Consider the following 23,753-nt stretch of genomic DNA (forward strand, 5'->3'; position numbering starts at 1 on the left):
ATTTCATACCCAGTTTAGGTACAATTGTTCAGTACAAATTCTCTAAGTACTAACATGCTTACATATTGAGTACAAATTTCCTTAGTGTATGCCCAGGATGTGTGGGGTCCTTAATTATGCTGGCTGCTTTTCCTAGGCAGTGGGAAGTATAGACAATGTCAATGGACTGGGCTTTGTTCACAACCTTTTGTAGATTTTTTGCAGTCTTGGACAGAGCAGGAGCCATACTAAGCTGTTGGGGCAGCATTGTGGCAGTGGTTAGCACTGCTGCCTCATAGCACCAGGGACCCAGGTTTGATTCCTGGCTTAGGTCATTGTCTGTGTGGCGTTTGCATGTTCTACCCATGTCTGTGTGGGTTTCCTCCAGGTGCTTTGGTTTCCTTCCAGTCTGAAAGACGTGCTGGTTAGGTGCATTAGCCATGCTAAATTCTCCCTCAGTTACCTCAGAGGTGGCAACTAGGGGATTTTCACAGTAATTTCATTGCAGTGTTAATGTAAGCCTACTTGTGACTAAAATAAAACTTTGATACAACCAGAAAGAATGCTTTCTATGGGGCATCTGTAAAAGTTAGAGGCATAACAGACATGTCAAATTTCCTTAACCTCTTGAGAAAGTAGACACATTGGTGGGATTTCACAATGGCATGAAAATCAGGACAGGTTGGTCATCTGGACACCTACAAACTTGAAGCTCTCAACCATTTATACTTTGTCCCCACTGATGTAGAAAGGGACATGCCCTCCACGACACTTCCTGAAATCAATGACTATCTTCTTCATTTTGTTGACATTGAGGGAGAAATTGTCATCATACCAGTTCACCAGATTCTCTATCCTTTCCTGTATTCTGTCTTGGCATTGAGAGAGATCTGATCCACTACAGTGGTGTCATCAGCAAACTTGTAAGTTTGATTGGAGTGTAATTTGGCTGCACAGTTATGTATGTACAAGGGAGTATAGTAAGGGGGCTGAGAACACAGCCTTGTGGGGCACCAGTGTTGAGGATGATTGTGGAAATGTTGTTGCCTATCCTTACTGATTGCAGTCTGTGGATTAGGAAGTCAGGGCCCCAGTTTGGCTGGGAGGAGCTGGGTCCCTAGCCACAGAGTTGAGTTTTGTAGGAATAATGATGTTGAAGACAGAGCTGTAGTCAATAAATAGGAGTCTGACAAAGATGTCTTTATTATGTAGATGTTCCAGGATTGAGTGCAGGACCTGGGAGATGGCATCCACTGTGGACCTGTTGCAGTGATAGGCAAACTGTAGTTGATCCAGGCAGTCTGTGAGGCTGGAATTGATTTGTGCTATAACTAACCTTTCTAAACACTTTATAATGATGGACGACAGAGCCACCAGCCAATAGTCGTTAAGGCATGCTGCCTGGCTTCTCTTTGGTACTGGGATGATGGTCATCTTCTTGAAGGAGACAAAGACCTCAGATTGTCGTAAAGAGAGGTTGTAGATGTCTGCGAATGTCAGCTAATCCACACAGGATATAAACACTCGCCTGGGTACCCCATCCTGGCCAGTCGCTTTCAGTGGGTTGACTTTCAAGAAGGCTGCTCTGACACCTGCAATAGTGACCTTGGATACAGGTTTGGCCGAGGCCTCTGGGGTGGAGGACAAGCTCTCACAGACCTCTTGCTCAAAATGGGTATAGAATGCATTGAGCTCAGGGAGGGTGCATTGGTGCTGGCGATTTTACCTGCTTTCATTTGCAGCCTTTGCCATAGTTGGTGGGAGTCCATGTGGCTAGCCTGAAATCACAAGCCCAGGTCTTCCCCTTCAGTGAGATGCAGGCAATGTTACACTCCTGGCTTTGAACAAGGAAGTGTTGGGAATTCTGACCAAACAGTATTAGGAGATATTTTTGAAAAGAAAATCACAGTTTTAAGAGTTGTTCCAGTGTTTCTGGCTGTGGCAAGGAGAGAGCAAAAGCAATGATGGTGGCCCTTTGCTCCATTAGCTCAAAGAGCAGGGGTACATAATCAGTGTTGTGGTTGTAGCTATACAGCACCATTCACCAGCAATAGCAAATGGACGGAGAGTTCTCTGCGTTACAGAATAAACAGGCATTGAATAAACAGGATTTCCGCTTGTCCTATACACAAAGCAATGAACCCACAAAAGAGGAAACCCCACAACAATCAATCGGAGAGATGCTTCTGTGCCTGGTGATGTGGCTCCACAGACCAAGTTTACAATGGATGTTGAAAGACAGCTGTTTAGCTTTGGACTCGAGAAAGACAGGAAGCCCAAGAATGTCCTCACACAGTGCAGGATGCCAGTGAGGTCAAGAGAGCAGTCTGCCATTGCTGACAGCACAACAGAAGGGAGCGGACCAAGTGATGTCCAGTGCTCAGAGCTGCTCTTCAACATGGCAAAATGTGAAAATTTGTCCAAATTGTTTTTCAGTTGGCCTGTAGGAACACATTCAATAGGTCATTTTGATAAGGGAATTGGATAAACACTGCAAAGAAAAAACAAAATATGGGCAAGAGTCAAAGAATGGAACTATGTGGATTGCCCTTTGAAAAAGCCAGTGTGCACTCAGTGAGCTGAACAGATGTTTCTGTCTTTTACTATTGTGATGCTAGTGGCATACCCAGGCACTGGTTGGCATAGATTACAGATCATCTGGGCTTCTCTCCTGGCACCCTGTCAATAGCAAACAATTTAAGGAGAACTTTTAACTGGCTGCTCTTACACAACTCACAGGAAACAACATCAGAACAGCATTGCAGGAGATGGCAAGGGATTCAGAAACATTTAAAAATCCCCAGAACCCAAGAGAACAGAATAAAGGTCATTAGCTATGGCTTTTGTGTTCCATTTATTTTCAATGCAATCAATTCCTTTTCAAAGAAGGTTTTGCTTCAAAACAGTTTAGTCATTCAGTGCTTGCCAGTAATCCACTGAGACCTTGTGGCTCAGAAGCTAGTCTCATTGATCACTCACTAATGACTCAGTCACCGAACCCACATCTCCGAACATATTAATAGGCTGTTTTCAAAAGGCGAGACACAAGAGATAGGTCGGATTAAGGAGGTTGCTGGAGTGATCAATTCTCATCTAGAAATTTGATCAATATATGGACGCAGATATAATACCAGACAAAAGAAGTTAATGTCTTCTTCACTGTAATTGCCATTGTTCGCCTGGTCTTTGGCACAATAGGTAGCTATCACCCTCTGGCATTGCAGCCATTGTGTGCGCCATTGTAGATGAGCATTAGAAGAGGCTGTGGTTGGTGGGGGAAGATAGAAATAGGAATTTCACAACAGGGCTTATTCTGTCCTCACCCAGAGCCCACATGCACCTTCCAGTGACAGCCAATGGATTGCGAGCACAAGCAATTTCCTGTTTATAATTGAAGGGTACCATGGTCAGTTATGGCACTGAATCACAGATGAGGCCAGATTGTCTGTGTGCCACAGTGCCAGATTTCCCTGCAATTTTCCAGCAAGTTTGCAGTGTGTCCGTTTTCTTGTATCTACGTAGAATCTTGATATGTGCAAACCATTGAGCAAACCAGCAGAGAATGAGGAATTAAACTGCAAAATCGGAGTTCTCCAGGTCAAGATATATACATCTGTTTGATAAAGTTCATCTGGGATGTGGGTGATGGACAGGCAATGGAAGTGAGGTATGGGTCAGCGATCTAATTGAGGCAGACCAGGGGCTGAATGGACTACCAATCCTCTTGTTTTCAACTACATAGGAAAGAATCTGGGTTCAATTCCTGGCTTGGGTCACTATTTGTGTGTGGAATTATGTTCTCCCTGTCTGTGGGTGTTTCCTTCAGGTGCTCTGGTTTCCTCCCAGAGTTTGAAAGATATGCTGATTAGATATGTTGGCCATGCTAAAATTTTCCCTCAGTGTACCCAAATATACTAGGAGATTTTCACAATAACTTCATTGCAGCGATAACACAAGTCTATTTCTGACAGTAATAAATAAACTTGAGGAAGAAATTGCACATTGTGGGGGCCACATCTCAAGTATCCTGCTTGCTGCTACACAAAAGCTGGAGATACATTATCAGGTGGTGCATGGAAATCAAGAAGAGGGAGACTGTCACTAAGCTGGTTACAACTCTCCTGCTTTATATCTAATCGCTGTACACAAATCAGATGCTCCTGGTGCTGAGGCTGGCAGTGGTGGACTAACATTTCACTTTGTAACAGGTCATCTCTCACCTTGATAAGCAGTAGCCACATGTATGTGTACACCCAATATTAATAATAGCCTGCTTTTACTAGTCGTCTGTCCTATATATACACACATTTCTATTGGAGGTTCTTGCTGCCAAGCTCTTCTAATGGCTTTAAGTTGTTCCCACATCATTAGATTATAAAGGCAAGAGTATTTCTAAATGAGCTCCATTAGCCTGACCCCAGAGATGTGCAGTTGACCTCTGCTCAGATTTTTCACATTAATAAGTCTCACAACACCAGGTTAAAGTCCAACAGGTTTATTTGGTAGCAAAATCCACAAGCTTTTCAGAGCGCTGCTCCTTTGTCAGCAGAGTCACCTGACGAAGGAGCAGCAAGCGATCCAAAAGCTGGTGGATTTTGCTACTAAATAAATCTGTTGGACTTTAACCTGGTGTTGAGACACTTCTTACTGTGTTTACCCCAGTCCAACGCCAGCATCTCCACATCAGATCTGTCACAGCCAATCACTCCTCGTGAAGCTGACAATTGTGGGATTCTACACTGAAGACTTTCTCAGGGAATCCTTCCAAAAAATGACCTTTTCCAAAATCCTACATTTGCATTTCAATCCACACGGGGAGATTAGCTGGAAACCTTTCACAGAAGCTTCCAGACTGACAATGCCTCCTAATTAAGTGATATTACTTGGCAGTATTTGTTGGTGCTGAACAATGAGCAGGCGGATCAGCATTTCTTTCCTGTAGGATTATGATATTCTTCCTCATCAACCAAGAAAATGTGATTACCTCAATCTCCTTTAGAAATGTACCACAAAATTGTACAGTAACTGGTTCTCCTCATTAAGTGATATTAGCCTGGCAAGTGAGGGAGGTGGGGAGAGTCTTTGAGCCTTTGCAGCTGGTAGCTCTTTTAAAAAGGTACAACCAAATAAACAGACTCAAATTAACTTCGGGCTGCTGGTGACTGTTTTGCTTATCTTTATCACCCGTGAATATTCCTTCAGTGGGCACACTCTGCTGTACTGGCAACCCCTCCTCCTCCAAAAGGATCCAAACTGGATGAGAAACAGGGCCAGAACAGGAATATGGATTTAAAAATATGTCAACTAGAAGCAGTCTCCCAGTATCTGCTGCAAAACAAGATGGACACACCCGATTTACTGGCAACTGTACAGTCTGTCATCAGTAAGTTTACATTTCACTGATTTCTGACTGCCATTAATAGGCAAATAAGTTCCTAGCACTCATCTCCAGAACTAGGGTCACCAAACCGCCAAACTCGCTTCAATTGAACGTGCTGCAAGCTACGCAAGACAAAAACAAAATTCTTTCCACACTAAAGTTACAAACTTATTGGAGATGCGGGGAATGGCTGTTTGAAAAAGGGAAGAATAGTTGGAGGCAAGGTATCATTTGAAGAACTCTCTAAGAAGACATTCAAAGTTGGCCAGAACCTGGAGGCATTAACCTCTTTCTTATCCTGCCTATTTACTGTTTCTTCTGATTTCTCAGTTGGAGATGCTCTTTTCTATTCAGATATTGGAAATCTCAATAATCACAGAATCTTTATGGTGCAGGATGTGGCCATTCGGCCCATCGCATCTACACTGGGCGTCTGAAGGAACATTCAACCCCCAGTCCCACTCTCCTGCCCCTATTCCCATAACCTGCACATTCTCCCTTTTCAGATAGAACCCAATTCCCTTTTGATTACCTGGTCCTAACCTGCTTCCACAACCCCCCTCGGAGTTTGTTCCAGGCTCCAACCACCCTTGGGTGAAAAAAAAAACTTTCCTCATTTCACTTTTACTCCTTTTGCCAATTATTTTGAATCTGTGCCCTCTAGTTCTTGATGCCCCCTTGAATGGGGACAGTTTCTCATGATTTACTTGTCCATTCCCGTCAGAGTCTTGAATACCTCCGTAAAGTATTCTCTCAGCCTTCTTTTCTCCAAGGAAAACAATCTCAACCACTCCGATCTATTCCCATTGCAGTTCTGATGTGGAGATGAAGGGTACTCTGTCCATCGTATCCCGTGCTTTCACCCTAAACACGTTAAAGAAGCCATCCTTTACAGACAAGTCCTCCGTATACACAGGATCTGCTCAGATGAGGGAGGATCACAACAGACACCTCCAGACACCCTCATAAGAACAGACTCATCGATTGACAGTTGTGATGCGCCAGTGAGAAACCGCACCGATCTCCTCAGAAGACAAACATGGGACATGGCGGACAGAGTACCCTTTGTCATCCAGTACTTCCCTGGAGCAGAGAAGCTATGACATCTTCTCTGGAACCTTCAATATGTCATTCATGAAGACAAACATCTTGTCAAGACCCATCCCACACCTCCACTTCTTACTTTCAAACAACCGCACAACCTCAAACAGACCATTAACCGCAGCAAACTACCCAGTCTTCAGGAGAACATTGACCACAACACGACACAACCCTGCCCCAGCAATCTCTGCAAGATGTGCCGGATCATCGACATGGACGCCACCATTTCATCCGAGAACACCATCCACCAGGTACATGATACTTGCAACTTGGCCAACATTGTCTATCTGATATGCTGCAGGAAAGGATGTCCCGAAGCATGGTACATTGGGGGGCATTATGCAGATGCTATGACAACGGATGAATGAACATCGCTCGACAATCATCAGGCAAGAGTGTTCTCTTGCTGTTGGGGAACACTTCAGCAATCAGAGGCATTTGGCCTCTGATCTTCGGGTAAGCATTCCCCAAGGAAGCCTTCATGACACAAGACAACACAATCGCTGAGCAGAGACTGATAGCCAGGTTCCACACACGAGGATGGCCTCAACCAGGACCTTGGGTTCATGTCACACTATCTGTAACTCCCACAAACTGGGCTTGCAAAATCTCACTAACTGTCCTGTCTGGAGACAATACATATCTCTTTAACCTGTGCTTAACCCCCTCTCCACTCACACTGTCTGTACCTTTAACACTCGATTACCTGTATAGGCTTTCATGGTAATCATTATTTTGCAAATTGAGTTTGTGTCTTTATATGCCCTGTTTGTGAACAGAACTCCCACTTATCTGACGAAGGAGCAGCGCTCTGAAAGCTAGTGGCTTTTGCTACCAAATAAACCTGTTGGATTTAATCTGGTGTTGAGAGACTTCTTACTGTTTTTACAAGTTCAACATGACCTTTTGTACTCAATGACCTATTAACAATCTAGAATGCGATACATTTTATTAACCTCTCTCTCAAAATGCCTTGCCATCTTCAATGACTTAAAGGGTTCCTGCACCACCTTGAGAGTTTATACTGTCTCTCCAAATTCTTCCTGCCAAAATGAATCACTTCACACGTCTTGGCACTGAACTTCAACTGCCACTTGTCTGCCCAATCCTCCAATATGTCTATACCATTTTTAATGTCAGCGATAAATAATTTTCAGAGATACAGAACTATGAAGGGGGTGTGAAAAAAGCTCAGGTCAATTGTTGCAAGAAATTTCTGGGCCACAACCCCCCACTCTTGGTTATACCAAACTAAAACCAGATACACAAGGGTGCCCATTACTCCTCTTGGTCATTCCATGCTGTTATTACTGACACCACTTTGCCATGCTGAATAGTGTATGGAGAAGTTGCTGCAGTTAGTATTCTGAGGGGATGAGGTGAGTGTTAAAGGCCATCTCCATCTGTGCCAGTCCTTGCTGACATCCTGACTGACACTACAATGCTATTTAACTGATTGACGTTCCCTCACTTTCTAACAGAGATGCAGTGGAAAGTACAGCAGAGTTAGAAGCTGCACTGACTCTCCTTTATACGGCAGAAAGCTTTCATGATTATACAGTGGGATGCAGCTTTAGACACTGGGCCGTGACACACACATACTTCTCGCTTCAAGTATGAAAAGGGAATTGGAATTATACTGGGTTATCTAACTAACCTCTCCAAACACACAAAATGCCCCTATCCAACTAATCCCAGGGTTTGTTTATTCAGGTATGTTCCCCCACCACACACGAGACGCAGCTGAACAGCAGACCAGGTGATACAAAGCTTTCAGATGCACATTGGATATTTTACTTGGCTCTCTCTACTCACTCCTGAAGAGATCACCATCTTTCCAATGGCTGTGACAGCTCAATATCTGGTTAAACAACGGGACGGCGAGGGGATTGCAACACCAGCCATGTCCTCGACGTAGTGTTTCCCTTCCTGTCACCATGTGTATTCTCCTGCCTGGATAAACCCAAAGTACGTTTGTCAGACAAGGCATCAAAGGAATTAAAATAAGACCCTAATCTTCCAGGGAGTGGCACTCACCATCAGATTGGTACTTAGCTCATACTTATTCCCTGCCACACCAGAGCGCCACATTTCAGGCCAGGAGGCCAATCCTGGCTTTTCCAGGAGTTCTTGAAATGGAAGTGCTTCCTTGTAGCACTCAAAAGTTTTCAGCTCTTAATGCAGAGTTAGAGTTTTTTTTTGAGTGTGCTGGGAAATGGGAGTTTCCCGTCGGAAATTCAAACCTTTCAGCCACTTCCCAGAGCCAGTGCGTTGGGACTCCAAGGGGTCCCATCACACACCTTCCAGGATACATCCAGTCTCTGACTGTCCAGCAATCAGAACACATGAGCCAAACATTTTACATTACGTAAGATACATGAACAAAAATACATTCTTAGACCAAAAGGCCTCCATTTTGTTAAACCATTCATGATACAAGTACAATGCAGCAAATTTTGCTTTCATGTCAAGTTAGCTAGTCAGAGCTTTCTATATTGCAAATGTTGTTTGTAGATTTATACCTCTGCTGAAATCTTTCTCTGTCACTCCTCATACTGAGGTGATTTAACCTCACTGTGTCTGTTGACTATTTCCCTGAACAGGCACTGAGTTAATCACTGGAAAGAAATCCCAATCAGCAGAATGGCACTGATGGAAAGGCCTTGAACTGCCCAGAAGAGCCAAGTGAAATAGCACCAATTTCACCCTGGCCTCCATGGGACAGCTTTAATAACCTAGCTCACTCCCCCATTGAGAAAGTACTCATTTTGCCCTCAGCCACTTCCTCAATCCATCACCTCAAATTTCCATTCACCCCTCATGGGCTGACACTCCCTCATTAGAAGCCCCCTACCAAATATGTTTAGCTGCCTTAGTTTCCCTGTTACTCTACCATCTCAGAATCTGTGCTTTGATTTATAAAGGCCCAGATCCAAGGTAACTCAGACAGAAACACAATACTGAAGACACTGCATTAACTACAGTGTTAATCTATCCCACCACAATCCAAGGTTTGTGCAGAAATGTCCCCTCCACCCCTGCCCAGCAGCCTCAGTTTTACTAACAAGCCCACTATGTAGCAATGATAAGGGACCAGCTTTGAGCATAGCTACTGACTCAAAGGAAAATTACACGCGCGAGTAGTCAGCAAGCATCAGTCACTATGATACCAACAATGCACTAGATCAAGGCAAGTAGCTGTAGCTCTTTTCAGACTCACCTCAACATCTCACTTCCCCCTCCCAGATAAAAATCATTGGGTGGGATCCAATGATTGCTGAATGATACAACACATTCCATTATATACATTAGCTAACGAGCATGGCCTCCATCATCCCCCTAAATGAGCTGTTTGTATTTAATCAGTCCTTATTAAAAATCAATCACACCTCCTGTTGCACATTAAGGTCTGAAATTTACTTCACCTGTTTCATCTCTAAATACTCATTTTATAATTAATCTGTTTATAGAGAACCTGTCACCTCATCAACTCTGCAACTGCTCTAGAGACACCACCCTCCCTCCCCCCGCCGGCTGCCCCTATGCCTGTTCAACCTTGCACACTTTTCCCCGGTGCCCCTCCCCTCAAAAAAAAAGACCCCACCTCGTGATCTTTAAAAACCCATTTTATGGGCTTTGCTGTCTAGTTCAGTGTTTATTGCCTGTTCCTAATTGCCTTTCAGAGGGTGGTGATAACCTTCTTCATAAACTGCTGCAGTCCACATGGTGTAGGTGCACCCAGTGCTAATAGGGAAGGAATTCCAGGATTTTGATCCAGTGACAATGAAGGAACAGCAATTTATTTCCAAAGTAGAAGGTGAGTGACTTGGAGGGGAACTTGCAGGTGGTGGTGTTCCTGATATCTGCTGCCCTTGTCCTTTGAGATGGTAGTGGTTGTGGATTTGAAAGATGCTGCCTAAGGACCCTTGGTGAGTTGCTGTAATGTATCTTGTAGATAGTACACACTGCTGCCATTGTTCATTAGTGGTGGAGGGAGTGGATGTTTGTGGATAGTCTTAATCAAGTAGGCTGCTTTGTCCTGGATGGTATCAAGCTTCTAGAGTATTGTTGGAGCTGCACCCATCCAGGCAAGTAGAGAGTATTCCATCACACTCCTGACTTGTGCTTTGTAGATTGTGGACTGGCTTTGAGGAGTCACTCGCCACAGGATTCCTAGCCTTTGATCTGCTCTTCTAACTACAGTATTTATACAGCTTGTCCAGTTCCGTTTCTGGTTAATGGTAACGTCCAGGTTGACTACCCCTCAAGTACCCAACACCTCCAGCCATGTCCCCAATTACCCCATCATTCTCCAGCTCCACTCCCCATTACCCCACCAGGCTCACTACCTCTGCCCAAATTCATCCTTCACATTTAGTTATTAGGGAATGAGCTAGACATTACCAATTGAGCACAGAAACTTGCCTCATCCTCTGGAGGACCAGCTCACAATCATTTTCTGAACAGTGATGCTTTCCTATGATGGATCGGAGGTTTAAAGTACCTCTTTCACAGCTCCTGATCTCAGTCTCCAGTGCACACTAAGCTACCCACAGTTAATGCGCTGGAACTATTTGCTTCAGTATATTGCAGATTGATGAAGAATGATGTGAACAATTCCTCTTGGTCTCAGTCACTCGACGTGGTTCAGGTTTCAGTCCATTACGTTTCACCCGATTCCATTCCTATTTCAGAGCAATTCAGCAACCCCCCCCTGCTACAAAGCCTAGAGTGTTAACACAGGCAAGCTATTCAACTGTTGAAACCATCACAGTCATGTATAATCCCCTTAAAAACTAATAGCCATGGATGTACATCTTTCCATTGCAGGGTCAGGAGTAGTAGACGAAGGATTGTGGGTTCAGGTACCAGCTAAAAGTAGGTCTTCTGTTCATGGGGTAAGTGGTGCAGAAAGAGGGGTAAGAGGAAGGGGTCTAAACAGTCTGGTGCTTTCTAAACTCCACAGCAACTTGTGTTACCTTTTCAGGTTGGCCCCACAGGGAACTCAACCAGATGTCTACAGCCATGAAAGGAGGAGGGGGATGAGAGGCTTGGGGAATCATATAATCCCTACAGTGCAGAAAGAGGCCATTTGACCCACTGGGTCTGCAACAACTACAATCACACCCAGGCCTATTCCTGTAACCCCACATATTGACCCTGCTAATCCCCTGATGCTAAGGGGTCAATTTGGCCAACCCACCTAACCGGCACACTTTTGGACTGGAGGAGAAAATCGGAGCATCCAGAGGAAATGCACCCAGACACAAGGAGAATGTGCAAACTCCATACAGACAGTGACCTGAACCTGGGTCCCTGGTGCTGTCAGGCAGCAGTACTAACCGCTGTGCCACCTTTAGAGTTACATTTGAGATTTATCACTTTAAGCTAATTTATTCTGAAGAAGCAGAATCTAATAAATTATCCTTCACGTCAACGGTACACTGCCAAGCATCTCACTAAAGTACTGCATTTCAAATGTTACACAAATAAATAAAGGCAAATTAGATACATGATCAGCACATTCTGTTCTCCCTCCTTTAGTGCTATGGGACCTTTTCTATCCATCTGCACAGAGAGGACCTTTGTTTAATACAAAGATGGTCTCTCACTACTGCACCATGACCAGTGATAGGCAATTTAGTGGGTCAGTCTCCTTCATCTCAGTGGGTCGCAAGATCAAAATTGGGATTGTTCACCAACTGTCCTCAAAGATTAAATATGTTTGATACACACCAAATATTTCAATGAGTTATGGAAAATGCTTAATCATTTAGTTTGATTGATAACTATCAACTTCAAATGGTAAAAGCAAAATAAATATTTTATTTGTTTGGATGCAGAGGGAGCATATGGCTCTTAGTCAATGTTGTGAGTGATCAGGGCACACACCTCATTTAATGGTATAGTGGTTAACACTGCTGCCTCAACGCCAGGGACCCAGGTTTGATTCCTGCTTGGGTCACTGTCTGTGCAGAGTTTGCACATTCTCCCTGTGTCTGTGTGGATTTCCTTCAGCTGCTCCAGTTTCCTCGCACTTTCCAAAGATGTGTGTGTTTGGTAGATGGGCTATACTAAATTGCTGCTTAGTGTCAGGTGGATTAGCAGGTTAAAAACTTGGGGTTGCAGAGATAGGGGCTGGGTGGGATTGTTGTTGGTACAGGCTCGATGGGCCGAATGGCCTCATTCAGTGCTGTAGGGATTCTATGATTAACTTGCCCTTGCTTTACATGTATATCATTTCAGTCTTACTGGGAGGATCACTGGAATGTGGCAAACCTGTGGAAGTGGGCAATGGTCAAAATGTCTTGTGGGTCGCACTCAGAACCCAGATGGACTGCAGGTGGCCCATCACTGACTTACTGAGCTCAAATTCTGTAACAGGGTTTAAACAGACAACCTTTCAATTCATTAGCAAGTGTGTTTTCATAAAGTAAGGATGGCGTTTGTGTGTTTTCAGTTTGTAAGCGATGATGGTTAAAAATTCAAGATTAGAACCTCTTGTTTTTTAAAGTACAAACTTCAGCACATGTACAAAATATAGTTTCCCAATTTTTGCACCCACTGTCAGCATCCAGCACAGCCAGCTACAGGCACAAATTAATGCTCCTCACTGTATCAAACTACATAACCCCAGCCTCTCCTAACATCGCTGTCTCCCACTGAATCAGACTGATAATTCACAGGGCACTGAACTGTGGGGCAGTTTACAGACACCACTCGCTGCCTGCTGAAGATCAGATTGAGTCAAATGCATTTCACTTCAAGTCTTTACAAATCAGCAAAGAGAAGCCAATACTCTCAGCCCAGACTCGACTGAAAAGATGGCATTAATCCATATCCAATTCTGGTCAGACCTGCCTCAGATTCAGGCAGAGCTGGGGCTGTCGTTATTGGCCACAACATTGCTAAAATGCTGCCTTCAGCTGAAGTGCAGATTATAAACGATCGCAGGATCATTCAAACCAGACCACAAGTCAATACTCTTTTCAGTGACAGTGTAGCTGCAACATCTCCAAGCCCAATTGTCATTAATCTTGTAACTTGATATTTAAGCGTTTTTCTAATGCATTGAGTCAGTTTGGAGGTGTTACTACACAGCAGCAATCACAATCCTAACCCATATCACGCTAAATAAAAATATCATGGAAGTCAGATCTAAAACAAGAACAATAAAAAGCTGGGAAGCTTTAATAAAAGGTCTTTGGCCTGAAACATTAACTCTGGATGCCAAACATGCTGAGGTTTTTGCACCTTTATTTGATTTGTAATTCTACACCTACATCATACCATCTCAAGTGCATGAATTGGTCAGTGAAAGGAGGATCTAGAAGGTTCTCCTGCACCCCACCCCTAAGAAAGTAACATAAAACGATACCAAAAAGTGTGCCCGGTTTTAAAACCGATTGCAGTGAACAGGAGACTGTCTGGAACACTCCCAGCTCACAAGGCTGGTTACCTAAGCCCACCTCAGGAGGGAAATGGGCCAGTCCTATCCCCTCAGCAGCTCCTGAACATACCAAGGATCTTGACTGGAGCCTGCCTCCCTCATCACAAATCTTTAAGAAAATAGCTTCCTTTTTTTTGCACCAACAGTCAAGCACACACAGCTACAGACACAGAATAAACATCACATAATGTTCCTCATTGTATCTTCTTAAAATCAATTTATTACCCAGGTCATTTTGCAACAGTAATACAACTGGTTTGCTCAGATCATCTTACTGACGTACAAAATGTGTTAAGTTCTCATTGAGTAAATTACACAAACAAAAATAAGCTATGGAATGCATTCAGTTCCATCTCCTATTCCTTAGCTTTTATTAAATAATGAATTCAGGTCATCAAATGGAGGAACTCTGCAAGTTCACTTTAGATCCCTGGTGAATTCATTCAGGAAGACCCTTTGGATCTCATTTTGGTCAATAACACTTCATTTTTTGACACTCCTCGTTTTAAAAATAACACCACCTTCTCTGCAATTTGGCCATTCACACCTGCTGTTCTCTCCATGAGCAGCCATTATCACCTTTCAGTCTTTTCCCCTTGTTTTTGTGGCTGTTCCCCACTGTCCAGTATAAACATCTCCCACCTTCTGTTTTTTTTTAAGCTTTGATAAAGCTAAATTGGACTCAATGTAATTTACTTATAACCCCCCTGCCTCTCCTAACATAAGCTGCCATTCCTGTCCCTCACATCACCCCTTCCCCAATATTTTAACAAGCTTTAAGTCACAGGCCTCGATGACACAGCACCAACTACACTGCAACAAGTTATTAAACCTGAGAAAGGTCATGAATAAAGTTGCTACTTCTCACCATTAACTCCAGCCAGGATCAGGCTTCCTGCTTATTAACCCCATGTGACACCTAGCTGCATTGCTATTGGGAAGCCCATTTCATAAGTTTTTTTAAAACTGCAAATAAAACACTTCATTCTGTAATTTGCAACACACAACAGTTTGTTTTTGTTACTTGAAGCAGCTAATTTAAAGTTTAAAAATGATTAGGCTACCACGACCTTTGAGCTGGAGGTCAGAAGTGCACAGACTTTAGCAGGTCAGGCCCTCCAATCACACAAATACATTGATCACCTGATCAGAGTTTCTTCTGGTGGCAGCTTGCTTCTCTGGAGATTGCAATTATTTTAATTTGATTCTTTGATTTGATTTATTATTGTCGCATGTATTAACATACAGTGAAAAGTATTGTTTCTTGTGGGCTATACAGACAAAGCATACTGTTCATAGAGAAGGAAAGGAGCGAGTGCAGAATGTAGTGTTACAGTCACAGCTAGAGTGTAGAGAAAGATCAACTTAATGCAAGGTAGGTCCATTCAAAAGTCTGACAGCAGCAGTGAAGAAGCTGTTCTTCAGTCGGTTGGTACGTGACCTCAGACTTTTGTGTCTTTTCCCCGAAGGAAAATGGTGGAAGAGAGATTGTCTGGTGTGCATGGGGTCCTTAATTATGCCTGTGGATGGGAGGCTGGTTTGCGTGATGGATTGGACCACATTCACAATCCTTTGTAATTCCTTGTGGTCTTGGGCAGAGCAGAAGCCATACCAAGCTGTGATACAACCAGAAAGAATGCTTTCTATGGTGCATCTGTAAAAGTTGGTGAGAGTCGTAGCTGACATGCCAAATTCCCTTAGTCTTCTGAGAAAATAGAGGCATTGATGGCCTTTCTTAACTATAGTGTCGACATGGGGGGACTAGGACAGGTTGTTGGTGATCTGGACACCTAACAAATTTAAGCTCTCGACCCTTTTTTTTTATTTCATCTCCATTGATGTAGATAAGGACATGTTCTCCTTTTACGCTTCCTGAAGTCAATGACTATCTCCTTTGTTTTGTTGACATTGTTGCCAAACCAACTCACTAGATTCTCTGTCTCATTCCTGTACTTTGTCTGTAATTCTATAATCAGGGACGGAGATTCAAGGGTAAAGTAACAACAGATGGTTAAACGAAACTTCCTTCTAATGCCAGTTGTTATCTGATGGAGGGGAGAGAATTCCTCAGCCTACTTCCGATCCTTCAGCAAGCAATGATAAAGGGTTGAAACAAAGGAGAAGACACGGGGGTAAACGGGGGCTGAATCAATGGTAAGAGTTAGATGGACCTACTGTGAGAAACACAGCTCACAGTTAAACAATTTAGTCAAGTCAAGTTCTGAAGGAGCAAGATTTTATTTGACGTTCTTGCAAGACCGGGTGTCTAGCGAAATAGGCACACCTCACATAGATTTACAGCACATTTTATACCTTTTTTACAAGCATTGTGATGGCTTTGCAATGTGATGTTCTCTCCTAATTGGTGGTCCCTGTCCCATCTATGTGTTGACATTCTCCTATTGGCTCGAGGTGCCCTAAGTTCCTATCCCATCTAACAATGTCTCCTGTTATCACAAGAGTGCATTAGCAAACTCATCCATCTTATCCAATACTGTTACATGTCCAGTTCAGATTGGCAGTAATCAATCCTTTGCCAACTTAATCACTGCTGTCCCGACTATCTCAGTGACCCCTTCCCCCTTTTATGCTTAGTTGTATAAACAACACATCTTGCAGACCATTTGCTTTTTATAACGTGGGCCTCTTACATTCCTGCAGGATGTGGTGTATGCTTCACTGCACATCACATCTCTGATGTTATCTCTACATTACAGGCAGTCTTTTTATTATCCCTAATTATTGCTGTGTTAGCAGCATCGAACCCTATGTCCTATGTTTGTGACTAAACTCACAGTTGTTTCCATAAAGTGGGTTATCAATATGCCTAACTATATCCAATCTATTTAACTTCAAGCTATTTCTCTATGCTCTACAAATATGTGTTAACAACATCTTTACCTATTGCTCACACTACTTCATATTAAGTTGATCTTTCTTTACACCCTAGCTATGAGGGTGTAAATTCTGCACTCTTTTCCTTATCTATGAATGTTTTGTCTGTAAAGTGTGCAAGAAACAATACTTTTCACTATATACCAATACATGTGACAATAAATCAAAAAAGATAGTATAGGCAATAACACTATAATTGATGGGAGATGAATGGAAGGGCAGTAAAAAGCAGGAGATGGAATTGGAATCAGTATAAGATGAATGAAGAGGTAGGATCGTAGATTCTCTGCAGTGCAGAAGAAGGCCATTTGGTCCATCGAGATTGCACCAACTGTCTGATAGAGTACCTTACCCAGGCCCTCTCCTCACAATCCCACGTGTTTACCATGACCAATCCACCTAACCTGCACATCTTTGGGATGTGGAAGGAAACTGGAATACCCAGAGGACACCCACACAGACACAGGGGGGATGTGCAAACTCTACACAAACAGTCACCCAAGGCTGGAATTGAAGCCAGGTACCTGACACTACAAGGGAGCAATACTAGTAGAAAGGGGCGGTGATGCAGTGGCACTGTCACTATATTAGTAATCCAGACAGCCCAGGTTCAAATCCCACCATGACTGATGGTGAAATTTGAAAAATCCAGACTTGAAAAAAGAGCATAAAAATGATTGTGGAACCGTTGTCCATCTGATTCACTCATTCCCTTCAGGGAAGGAAATTTGCCATCCTTACCTGGTCTGGCCTACATGTGATCCACAACAGTGTGGTTGACTCTCAAAAGCCCTCTGAAATGCAGGACATTTAGGGATGGACAATAAATTCTGGCCCAGCCAGTGATGTCCACATCCCATAAATGAATTTAAAAAATGGAGGGAATTATAGTGATGGATAGAAAAGCCGAGGTAAACTCGGTTATAGATGATATAATGGGGAGATGAAATGCACACTTGTTTTCTAGTCTGCCTCAGTATCTTTCACAGACTCTCTGTAATCCCTATTAATGTTATCAGTGGTCACTATGGAAGCAAAGTGAAAGAAAATAATAACAATGGACTGAACAAATAAAATGTTAATGTTCACATTCATGCCTCAGGGCTTAATTTCCCCTGACCTTCAGAAAGATCCACGCTGAGAATTAATCCCTGTACAGTACTGACAGTAAAATGATGGATGATTGGAATAGATAGGATGATTTGTATTGGCTGATTTGATGGGACAGGAAAATTTGGGTTGGTTGATTTGATTGGACAGGAAGATTTGTGTTGGATGATTTGATTGGACAGGAAGATTTGTGTTGGATGAGTGGATTGAATAGAATCCTGACAGTACAGAATGACGACATTCAACCCATCGAGTCTGTACCTACCACAGTCCCACCCAGGCCCTATTGCTGTAACCCCAAACATTTACCCTGCTAATCCCCCTGACACAATGGCCATGTTAAACTGACCTATCAACCTTACCGCACATCTTTGGAATATGGGAGGAAACCAGAGCACCCGGAGGAAACACATGCAGACATGGGGATGAGGTGTAAACTACATACAGACAGTCACCCGAAGCTGAAATTGAACCCGGGTCCTTGGCCAGAATTGAACCCGGATCGTTGGTGCTCTGAGCCAGGAGTTCTCGCCACTGTGCAGACAGGAAGATTTCCAAGTGACACTATAACAAACTAGACACCACTTCTTTGTAGCAGCCCAACCCCAGTGAATGGGACAAGATGCTCAACCCTAGTGAGTGGGCCTGGATCACTAACCTCAGCGATGGGGCCATGATAACTAAGGAAAAGGCAAGTCTGAGGCATTGGCTGCCATTGGGCTAGCTGTTGAGAGATTCCATAAAATAGAATTACAAGTATCTTTGAAGAAAGAGTCCAGAAAAATTGTGTTTTGAGTTTCATTTGGCAAAATGCCATTAAAAGATTGGCTGGAGATCATTGGCATTTCCAGGAAGCAACGTTTAATCAGAGTAGAACAAGTGGAACCGAGAGTTTGGACACTGCTATATTGTTCCAGAGACTGCTTGCAAATGAATTATTCATATTTCTCAGTACAAGATGTAGCAATTCAGGCCACTGAGGATGTATGTAATTAATATTAAGGATATTTCATAGTGTGCAAAATAGGTTTGCCATCTCTGGCTTGAAGTATTCCTGGAGGTTTCCTTTTGCCAACTGCCCCACCATCACTTCCCTGGCATTGGCTACCCAACATGTCCATTGTTACAGGGCAATGCCATGAATGCCAATTGGAAAGTGATCAGAATTTTCACTATCTGATTGGATAATCAGTCAAACAGCTATTCCTTTCCCATCTCCACTTCGCAATGAACAAGCAAAAGCATTGGGAGATCTTTATTTCTTTACCGTCCCGATAATTCTTTTTTCAGTTTGTCCCCAGCAGTGCCTAAGAGATTCAGCTGCAGTTATGTAAATGACATAGATGAGGGGTAAAATGAGTAAGCTTGTGGATGACACACAGACTGGCTGGGTGGTTAACAGTGAGGTGGAGTATCTTGGCCTACAAGAAGATATAGATGGAATGGTCAGGTAGCAGATAAGTGGCAGATGGAATTTAACCCTGAAATGTGAGAGGAAAGAGTAATTTGATAGGAAAGTACTCAATGAATAAAGAACAGTACAGCACAGGAGCAGGTCGTTTGGCTTACCAAGTCTGTGCCAACACAGACATTGATCTAAGCTAATATTTTCTTGCCTCTATGTGGTCCATATCCCTCTATTCCCTGTCTATTTGTGTACCAATTCAGATGCCTCTTGAATGTTATAGAATCTGATTCCAATATCTCCTTTGGTAGCACGTTCCAGACATTCACCACCCTCTGTGTGGAAAACTTTCCACTTACATCTCTTTTAAACTTCCCCCTCTCACTTTCAATCTATGCCCCCCAATAATTGACCCTTCAAGCTCAGGAAAAAGACTAATCCAAGCCTGTCAAAATCTTGTAAACCTCTGTCATATCCCCCCCTCATCCTCCGACACTCCAATGAAAACAATCCTAGTTTGTTCAACCTTTCTTCAGAGTCCATATCCTCTAAACCAGGCAACATCTTGGTAAATCTGTTCTGCACCCTTTCCTCCTGTATGCTAATATTTTGAAGGGCTCCACCATTTACTGTATACTTTCCTTCTGCAGTAGACCTTTCAAGTCACATCACCTCACATTTGTCCAGGTTAAATTCCATCTGGCATTTTTCGACCCAGGTCTCCAGCCAATTTGTATCCTGCTGTATCTTCTGACAATCCTCCTTACTCTACGCTACTCCGCCTATCTTTGTATCATCTGCAAATTTACTAATCAGACCACTACACTTTCTTCTAAATCATTTATAGTATATTACAAACAACAGAGGTCCCAGCACTAATCCTTGTAGAACATTACTTGTCACAGACCTCCAGTTAGCAAAGTATCCTTCCACTATTATTCTGTTTTCTATGCCCAAGCCAGTTTTGTATCCATTTTACCAGCTGACCTAGGATCCTATACGACTTCACCTTCTGTATCAGCCTGTCATTGGGAACCTTATCAAAGGATTTACTAAAGTCCAGGTATACAACATCCACTGCCCTGCCCTGATCAATTCTTTGACACTTCCTCAAAGAACTCAATCAAGTTTGAGACGTGATCTCCCCCCTCACAAAAGCATGTTGCCTATCTCTAATAAACCTATTCTCTATCAGGTGTGAGTACATCCTGTCCCTAAGAATCTTCTCAAAATTTCTCTACTGATGTAAGGCTCACAGGCCTGTAATTTCCCAGATTGAAGAGCAAGAAGAGACATAAACAGGAATAATGTTAGCTACTCTCCATTCCTCTGGTACCTAGCCTATGGCTAAAGAGGATACAAAGGTTTTGGCCAAGGCCTCAGCAATTTCTTTCTTCACCTCTCTCAGTATTCTGGGATAGATCCTATCTGGCCCTGGGGACTTGTCCACCTTAAATGTTTTTCAAAACACCCAATACCACCTCCCTTTTTATCTCAACATGTCCTAGAATGTCAACATTTTCTGTTCTATGCTCGCCATCTGTGACATCCTGCTCCTTTGTGAATACTGATGCCAAATACTCATTAAGGACATCACTCACTTCATCTGGCTCCACATGCAAATTCCCTCCACTGTCCTCGAGTGGGCCAACCCTTTCCTTAGCTACCCTCTTCCTCCATATAGATGCATAAAAAGCCTTGGGATTCTCCTTTAATCCAGCCTGCCAAGAACATTTCATGGCCCTTTTGCTCTTCTAAATTCCTGTTTGTAATCTTTCCTGCTATCTTTCAATTCCTCCAGAGCCTTATCCATTTTCAATTACCTGAAACTTATGAATGCCTCCCTCTCCTTTTTCTCTAAGTTCACAATCTTTCTTGTCATCCAGGGTTCCTGAATCTTACCAACTTTATCCTTCATTTTTATAAGGACATCCTTGTACTGATTGTTAACAACTGACTTTTAAAAGACTCCCACATATCGGATGTAGATTTAACCACAAACAGCTGCCCCCCCATCTACATTCCCTCCCTCCTACCTAATACTGTTGCAGTTAACCTTCTCCAGTTTAGTACTTTCACCCTGGGGCCACTTCTATCCTCTTCTACAAGTATCTTGACTCTTATAGATCACTGTTCCCAAAATAGTCCCCACTGAGACATCAATCACCTGTCCAGGCTCATTTCCTAGAACCAGGTCTAAGATAGTCCAACCACGAAGAAGCATCTACATATTGCCTCAAGGAACACTCTTGGACACAAAGAATGAAGAAAATTACAGCACAGGAACAGGTCCTCTGGCTCTCTAAGCCTGCACTGACCATGCTGCCTGACTTAACTAAAACCTCTTACCCTTCCAAGGACCATACTCATCTATACCCATCCTATTCATGTATTTGTCAGGACACCCCTTACAAGTCACTACCATATCTGCCTCCACTACCTCTCCCAGCAGCGAGTTCCAGGCACCCACCATCCTCTGTGTAAAAAATCTGCCTCATGCATCTCCTTTAAACCTTGCCCCTCGCACCTTAAAGCTGTGCCCCGAGTAATTGACTCTTCCATCCCGGGATAAAGCTTCTGATTATCCACTCTGTCCATGTCTCTCATAATCTTGTAGACTTCTATCAGGTCACTCCTCAACCTCTGTCATTCCAGTGAGAACAAACCAAGTTTCTCCAACCTCTCCTCCATATCTAATGCCCTCCATACCAGGCAGCATCCTGATCAATCTTTTCTGTACCCTCTCCACATCTTTCTGGTAGTGTGGCGACCAGAATTGAACACTATATTCCTAGTGCAGCCTAACTAAGGTTCTTTCAACTGAACAAACTCTGTCTCATCCAAGCCCCCGGCACAAAAGGAATCTGTCTGTGTTGGGGAAGTTAAAATCGCCCATCACAACAACCCTGTTGTTTTTGCACCTTCCTGTAATGTACTGACATATCAGTTCCTCCACTTCACACTGGCTGTTGGGAGGCCTGTAGTATAACCCCAGCAGTGTGATTACACTGCTCCTGTTCCTCAGTTCTATCCATATGGCCTCTCTGCATGATCCCAACAAGGTGTCCTCCCTCTGTGTAGATGTGACATTCTCTCTAATCAGCAAAGCAATGCCTCACTACTTTTGTCACCCTCTCTATCTCACCTGAAGCATCTAAATCCTGGAATGCTAATCTGCTACTTCTGCCCTCCTTTCATCTAAGCCTCTATAATTGCCACAACACCATAGTTCCATGTAGTAATCCAAGCTTTATGTTCATCCGCCTTACCTGTTGTCTCTTGCGTTAAAGCAAACACGCCTCAGACCATCAGTCCTGTCATGTTTTGTACAGTCTGTGTTTTATTTCTCCTAGCCTGACTGGACCCATTCACTGACTTCCCCACAGTCTCTGTACTCCCTGGCCTATTGCTGTGGTTCCCACCCTTGTTAGTTTCAATCCACTCAAACTGTACAATCAAACTTCCCTGCTAGGATGTTAGTACCCTTCTAGTTAGTATGCAACCCATCCTTTTTGTACAGGCCCCATCTGCTGGAAGAGATCCCAGTCGTCTAAAAATCTGAAGCCCTGCCTCCTGCACCAGCTCTCAAGCCACTTATTAAGCTCTACTGTCTTCCCGTTTCTTGCCTCATTCCCACGTGGCATAGGGAGTATTCCTGAGTACAACCCTGGAGGGCCTGCATTTCTAGTGCCTTCTGAACACTTAACTCATTTTGCAGGACCACATTTTCCTTCATACCTTTGCTGTTAGTTCCAACATGGACCACGACTAGTGGCTGTTCACTCTCCTGCTTTAGAATGTCTTGTGCCTGCTGAGAGATGTCATTGACCCTGGCACCAGGGAGGTAACAGACCATCCTGGTGTCTTGATCATGGACACAGAAGTGTCCCCTTTACTACTGAATCCCCGACCACCACTGCACGCCTGCACTTTGACTCTCACTGCTGTACAGCAGAGCCAGCAGTGGTGCCACTGTCCTGGTCATTGCTGTCAGCATCTTCTGATACACTGTCCTCCCCAGCAGCATCTAACATAATCTATCTGTTTGAGAGAGGGAGAGGACAGCCTCAGGGAGCTCCTGCACTGACTGCCTACTGTTTGTGACTGTCACCTCCTATCTTCATCAACCTTGAGTACAGTCACCTCCCTGAAACTTCTGTTTATGTTGCTCTGTGCCATATGCATGCTCCTAAGTGCATCTATCTGATGCTCCAGCCTTTTCTAAATGTATGCATTTCCTGCAAATCTATTCCTCTGGAACATGGAGGACACTAGAAAGCTATGTGGAACAAAGGGACCTTGGTATGTTTGTCCACAGATCTCTGAAGGTGGAAGGGTAGGTTAGTAGTGTGGTAAAAAAGGCAAATGGGATACTTTTGTCAATCGAAATATAGATTACAAAAGTATGTTGGAGTTGTATAGAACTTTAGTGA

The 23,753-nt window shown here is 43.4% G+C and overlaps 1 protein-coding gene across 1 annotated transcript in view; it reads right to left on the reverse strand.

Moving 5' to 3' along the window:
* The window catches only part of fkbp6 (FKBP prolyl isomerase 6), a 39,380-nt gene extending 16,204 nt beyond the window's left edge, over positions 1-23,176 (reverse strand). The window contains exon 1 of the mRNA XM_080211077.1: positions 22,947-23,176. Within this exon, the coding sequence (XP_080067203.1) occupies positions 22,947-23,176 (230 nt within the window). The remainder of the gene's footprint in view (positions 1-22,946) is intronic.
* Between the last annotated feature and the right edge of the window lie 577 nt (positions 23,177-23,753).

The sequence above is a fragment of the Carcharhinus amblyrhynchos genome, chromosome 23 (assembly GCF_965287045.1).
Source record: "Carcharhinus amblyrhynchos chromosome 23, sCarAmb.v2.hapA, whole genome shotgun sequence".
In the NCBI taxonomy this organism is placed as follows: domain Eukaryota; kingdom Metazoa; phylum Chordata; class Chondrichthyes; order Carcharhiniformes; family Carcharhinidae; genus Carcharhinus; species Carcharhinus amblyrhynchos.